The 6,130-nt window shown below is 55.4% G+C and overlaps 1 protein-coding gene across 1 annotated transcript in view; it reads left to right on the forward strand.

Annotated features, from left to right (window-relative positions):
- Positions 1-6,130, forward strand: part of ALOX12B (arachidonate 12-lipoxygenase, 12R type) — a 15,179-nt gene that overhangs the window by 5,116 nt on the left and 3,933 nt on the right. The window contains exons 3-10 of the mRNA XM_011994519.1: positions 1,781-1,862; positions 1,992-2,084; positions 2,188-2,310; positions 2,630-2,733; positions 3,030-3,202; positions 3,426-3,569; positions 5,391-5,594; positions 5,841-5,927. Of these exons, the coding sequence (XP_011849909.1) occupies positions 1,781-1,862; positions 1,992-2,084; positions 2,188-2,310; positions 2,630-2,733; positions 3,030-3,202; positions 3,426-3,569; positions 5,391-5,594; positions 5,841-5,927 (1,010 nt within the window). The remainder of the gene's footprint in view (positions 1-1,780; positions 1,863-1,991; positions 2,085-2,187; positions 2,311-2,629; positions 2,734-3,029; positions 3,203-3,425; positions 3,570-5,390; positions 5,595-5,840; positions 5,928-6,130) is intronic.

The following is a 6,130-nucleotide window of genomic DNA, read 5'->3' on the forward strand; positions in this document are numbered from 1 at the left end:
GTAGGCGTAATCTACAGCAATAGCGGTTTAAATGAATCTCCTTTGTGCTCAAACAGCGTATCTTTAACTTATCAGACAGCAGCTAGTGGGAGTGGGCTTAACTAGGAGCCTGCACACCTGTCCACATTCCAGTGTTTCAAAGGAGTGTCTTTCTCCTTCAACACAGTGTTTACAGATAAGAGAGCTTATAGATAAGTTGTGCTCAGAGCATGGGAACATAATGGCAATAACGCTTTCCTCCTTAGAGGCTTTTTGTGACTTTCCACAACTTAGTGTCCCCTTTTTTTGTTTTTTGTGTTTTTTTTTGAGACAGAGTCTCACTGTGTCGCCCAGGCTAGAGTGCAGTGGCGCCATCTCGGCTCACCACAAGCTCCACCTCCCGGGTTCACGCCTTTCTCCTGCCTCAGCCTCCCGAGTAGCTGGGGGACTACAGGCGCCTGCCACCACGCCCGGCTAATTTTTTTGGTATTTTTAGTAGAGAAGGGGTTTCACCATGTTAACCGGGATGGTCTCGATCTCCTGACCTCGTGATCTGCCCACCTCAGCCTCCCAGAGTGCTGGGATTACAGGCATGAGTCACCGTGCCAGGCCGTGTCCAATATTTTTATGGCCAGTTTGTACAGGAACCCCACAAGCACTTTTCCCAACACCTAGGACCTAGTAAGTGCTAAACAACTGTCAGTTCTTAATATTTCAGTGGTATCTACTCAAAGGAAAAGAAATCAACATATCAAAAAGATGCCTTATTTATCGTGGCACTATTCACACTAGCAAAGATATGGAATTACCCTAAGTGCCCTAATGGATGACTGGATAAAGAAAATGGGGTATATATACACAGTGGAATACTATTCAGTCAGGAAAAAAATGAAATCATGTCATTTGCGGCAACATGGATGGAACCGGAAGTCATTATCTTAAGTGAAACAAGCCAGACCAGAAAGTCAAATACCAAATGTTCTCACCCATAAATGGGTGTTAAAAAATGTGTACACATGGGCCAGGCGCAGTGGTCACGCCTATAATCCCAGCACTTTGGGAGGCAGAGGCGGGCAGATGACCTGAACTCAGGAGTTGGAGACCAGCCTGGACAACATGGCGAAACTGCGTCTCTACTAAAAATAAAAAAAGTAGCTGGGTGTGGTGGCAGGCGCCTGTAATCTCAGCTACTTGGGACACTGAGGCAGCAGAATCTCTTGAACCCAGGAGGCAGAGGTTGCAGTGAGCTGAGATCGTGCCATTGCATTCCAGGCTGGGCGACAAGAATGAAACCCCATCTCAAAAAAAAAAAAAAAAGTGTACACATGGACATAGCAAAATAATAGACAATGGAGACTCTTAAGGGTGAGAGGATGGAAGGGGGTGGATGATGAGAAATTACTTAACGGGTACAATATACATTATTTGGGTGATGGGTATCCTAAAGCCCTAACTTGGCCACTATGAAATCTGTGCATGTAACGAAATTGCTCTTGTGCTCCATGAATTTATAGAAATAAAAAAATATTTCAGTGGTTCCAGAGGAGGGACTTTTTGCAGCAACAGAGCTCAGCTTGAGGGTAGAGCAAGAGGAAAGAGTGTGGGTCCATGATCCTTTTATCTGAGATTTTGGGACGGGGCACTCTTTCATTCTCCCAAGGTGAGCCTTCCCACTCCTTGGTCATGGGCAACCCCCAGAGCCGACCTGGGGCACAGAAGCTGTACTCCTGCTTCCGGAAGTAGGCAGGGGTGGGCAGGGGCAAGGGTCAGCCCTTGAGTCCCCTCGTTGGTCTCCCTACAGGAAAGACAACAGCAGACGACTCACTCCCTGTCCTCCTGGAGCACAGAAGAGAGGAGATCAGAGCCAAGCAGGACTTCTACCAGTGAGGGGGCGGGTGGCAGCGTCTGGGCGCCCAGCAGGGGTCCAGGGAGGTGGGGGGCAGTGATGGCTCTGGCCCTTTGCCCTGGGGTGGTGTACGGGCATGAGGGTCACATCTCGGTTTCCCTTGCAGCTGGCGAGTCTTTCTTCCTGGCTTACCCAACTATGTGCACATTCCCAGTTACCGCCCTCCGGTCCGGAGGCATCGCAACCCCAACCGGCCCGAGTAAGGACCCGAAGCTGTGCTGGGCCCCTCCCATGGCTTTCCCCTGGACGCCTGCCTCCTCCCCGCCCCTTGGATCCCAGCTGCCCTGCGCTTCTCCCCACAGGTGGAATGGCTATATTCCGGGATTCCCAATTCTCATCAACTTTAAGGCCACCAAGTTCCTGAACTTAAATCTCCGCTACTCCTTCCTCAAGACAGCCTCCTTCTTCGTCCGCCTGGGGCCCATGTGAGTGTGTATGAGTGACGGGAGAACAGGGCTCCTGCAAGGACTGTTCCTCTCCCCCCACCTTGGCGGCCTCCAAGACAATCCCAGAGGTTGGAATGGCCAGGAAGGCAGAGGGAGCTGAAACGCAGACCCAGAAAACCCGAGAGATGATCCCAGAGACCTAGAGATGTAAAGATCTTGAGACATGGGACCCAGAGACTTTGCGACGCACAGACTCTGAGACCCAGAGACCTAAGTGGGTGGGGCGGCCCCGCCACCCACCCCAGCCGACCCTTGGCAGACCCCTCTGACGGCCTCTCCCTGGAATCCCATCTTCTAGGGCACTGGCTTTCAAAGTCCGCGGCCTGTTGGACTGCAAACATTCGTGGAAGAGGCTGAAGGACATTAGGAAAATTTTCCCTGGGAAGAAATCTGTCGTCTCCGGTATGGAATGGGGCGTCCGGATCCAGCAGAGAGAGTCAGGTGGTCTCCGGCGTGCTAGGCAGGCCCCCCACATGGGGGCAGTGGGACCTGAGAGGCAGCGAGGCGCGCGCGCGCGCGCCCTCTGGCGGCTTCTTGGAAAACGTCGCCCCGGGCTCCTCCCGCCGCTCAACGCGAGGCTGGGGACTTAGTTTTCCTCCCCGAGTCCTCTCGGTGCCCATGGTCTTCTTCTGTCCCATGCCTCTCCGTCCCCGAGGGGGGCCGGGACGCCTTGTGACGCCCTCGCGCCGTCCTCGCAGAGTACGTGGCCGAGCACTGGGCAGAGGACACCTTCTTTGGGTACCAGTACCTCAACGGCGTCAACCCCGGCTTGATTCGCCGCTGCACGCGGATCCCAGACAAGTTCCCCGTCACAGACGACATGGTGGCTCCGTTCCTGGGCGAGGGAACGTGCTTGCAAGCGGAGCTGGAGGTGAGGCCTGCTCAGGCGGAGACCCCGGCCCCAGTCCTGGCCTCCCTCGCGGGCATCCCCGTCTCTCCCCACCTGCGGCGCCCGCGCCAGTCCCAACCACGCCCGCACCCCGCGTCCCTGTCTCCGTCCCACCCCTGCCCCTGGTCGCCAGCGCCTTCTGCACCTGCGGCTCGGGGTGCCCCGTGTAGGTGCCTACTTGCCACCCATCGCGGCTCCCCTCCAGAAGGGGAACATTTACCTGGCCGACTATCGCATCATGGAGGGCATCCCCACCGTCGAGCTCAGCGGCCGGAAGCAGCACCACTGCGCCCCACTCTGCCTGCTGCACTTCGGACCCGAGGGCAAGATGATGCCCATCGCCATCCAGGTGCCTAGGCTGTAGGCGGCGCTGCCGCTGAGCCTCTGTGTGCGCGAATGTTCCTCCGAGTGCGCGCGCGCTTATGTGAGCGTGTGGACCTGTGTGTATTCAGCCGTCTCTTGGTATCCTTGAGAGAGTGGTTTCAGGACCTCCCCGGGATGCCAAAATCTGCAGATGCTCAAGTTTCTTATATAAAATGTCCCAGTATTTACATATGACTTACACACATCTTCTTGTGTGTTGGGATCACAGGCGTGAGCCACCGCGTCTGGCCCGGGCATATTTTTCTAATTCATACAAAAGCCCGGTAGCGCCTGGGAGCAGCTCAGGTTTGTATGCCCCAATAGGCTTAGGTGGAGATGCACCTTGCAAGGCGCAAGGACCGCCTTGGCAGTTCCCTGCCTCTCACCTGCTTGCTGTCTTGGTCCCCTCAGGTGCAGAAGTACACGGTGCGCTGCTCAGCGGAGCTGGGTGAGCTCTTGCTGCTGCGTGTACACAAGGAGCGCTACGCTTTCTTCCATGTTGCACTCCTGGGCTCAAGCGATTCTCCCGCCTCAGCCTCCCAAAGTGCTGGGACTACAGGTGTGAGCCACCTCGCCCGGCCATCTTGTGTATTTTAAATCCTCTCTAGGCTGGGCGTGGTGGCTCACGCCTGTAATCCCAGCACTTTGGGAGGCCGAGGTGGGCAGATTACCTGAGGTCAGGAGTTCAAGACCAGCCTGGCCAACAAGGGGAAGCCCCATCTTTACTAAAACTACAAAAATTAGCTGGGCATGGTGGGGGGGGGGCACCTGTAATATTCGGGAGGCTGAGGCAGGAGAATCTCTTGAACCTAGGAGGTGGAGGTTGCAGTGAGTGGAGATCGTGCCAGTGCCCTCCAACCTGGGTGACAGAGCAAGACTCTGTCTCAAAAAAATAAAATAAAATAAATCCTTTCTGGATTACTTATAGTACTCAATACAATACAATGTCAATGCTATGTAGATAGTTGTTACGCCGTATTGTTCAGGGAATGACAAGGGAGAAAGTCTGTACACGTTCACTAGAGACACTTTTTCCCCAGAATATTTTCCATAGATTGTTGGTGGAATCCACCGCTGTGGAACCCATGGATACAGAGGGCCGGCTGTACTTGTATGCCCCTGTGTGTGTGCATCTGTGAGTGGGTGCGTGTATATGTGTCTGTGCAGTGTGCTTGTCCCTTTGACTTCATCCATCCATCCACCTGGAAAACCAATCCCTGAAGGGGGTCAGGTCCCTACTGGAAATACTGAGATAATTAGACTTAGCCTCTGCCTTGGGAATCTGGTCTGGCAGAGGAAGCAACTAGGTGTTTCCTTCCCAGGGGTCCCCCCAAGGGTCATGCGCAAGTTAGAAAGAGGCTCCCTCTGGGTGGATGGGCCAGAGCCCCAGCGATGCTGCTGGTTCCTTAATGGAAAAATGTAGGCTGAGTTCAGTGATCTGCCTGCCCCCTGAGGGGCTAGGAATCCTTGTGCGGTGCACAACCTGCACACCTGAATGTGGTGGAGGTGTGGTTGAAGTAAGGAAGTCTTGCCGGAGGAGGCAGCTTGTGAGATGGTTCTTGAAGAGTAAGTGGGAGCTACCAGGTAGAGGCGGGGCAAGAGGAAGGTACTGCAGTCGAGCAGAGGGAATGGCAAGATCAAATGTGGGGAGGGAGGAAAGGCCCAGGGGCGCTCAGGGAACCAGTGCGACCAGAGTTGCCGCGTGTTCTCACCTTCTCAGACTCCCTTCTGCCTCCTTCCTGCAGTGGGCCATTCATGTGTGTGGGTCTCTGCCCTCACCTAGTCCTTTCTCTTCCATCACCCGTAGCTCAGCCAGAGCCCCGGGCCGGATTGCCCCATCTTCCTGCCCAGTGATTCTGAGTGGGACTGGCTGCTAGCCAAGACGTGGGTGCGCTATGCGGAGTTCTACAGCCACGAGGCCATCTCCCACCTGCTGGAGACCCACCTTATTGCGGAAGCCTTCTGCCTGGCCTTGCTGAGGAACCTGCCCATGTGCCACCCCCTCTACAAGGTACGGGCTTGGGGGCAGGGCCTCCCCCAGGCATCATGACCCTCACCTGGCCTCGGAAAGCCCCCAGGCCCACTGCGCAGTCAGAGAGACTCCAGTCAGCCTGGGGGGGTATCTGGGGACCACAAGAGAGGGCTTGGCATGGGGACTTCCCAGAGTGAGTGGATCTGATATTGCAGAAGTGGGGAGCTGAGCTCCTTTGGGGGCCACTTCAGCCCTCTCTCTTCATCCTCCTCGCTCTCCCCACAGCTCCTCATCCCCCACACCCGATACACCGTCCAGATCAATAGCATTGGCCGGGCCGTTCTTCTCAACGAAGGGGGGCTCTCCGCCAAGGTAACACTTCCGCCCCCAACCCCAACGAGACATTTGCTTTCCTCTGGCCTTTGCAGTTAGACAAAGAGCAGGACTTCCCACTTGCCTTTCCGTGAGGGGGCATGAAGGGAGGGAACTGGAGGAAGTGGGTTCTCCTCTGGAGAAAGGAGCAGAGGCAGGGCTGGTGTGCTGGCCTGGAGCAGGAGAGTTCCCGGAGGTGGGGG

This window comes from Mandrillus leucophaeus, unplaced genomic scaffold, assembly GCF_000951045.1.
Source record: "Mandrillus leucophaeus isolate KB7577 unplaced genomic scaffold, Mleu.le_1.0 Scaffold46, whole genome shotgun sequence".
Lineage (NCBI taxonomy): Eukaryota > Metazoa > Chordata > Mammalia > Primates > Cercopithecidae > Mandrillus > Mandrillus leucophaeus.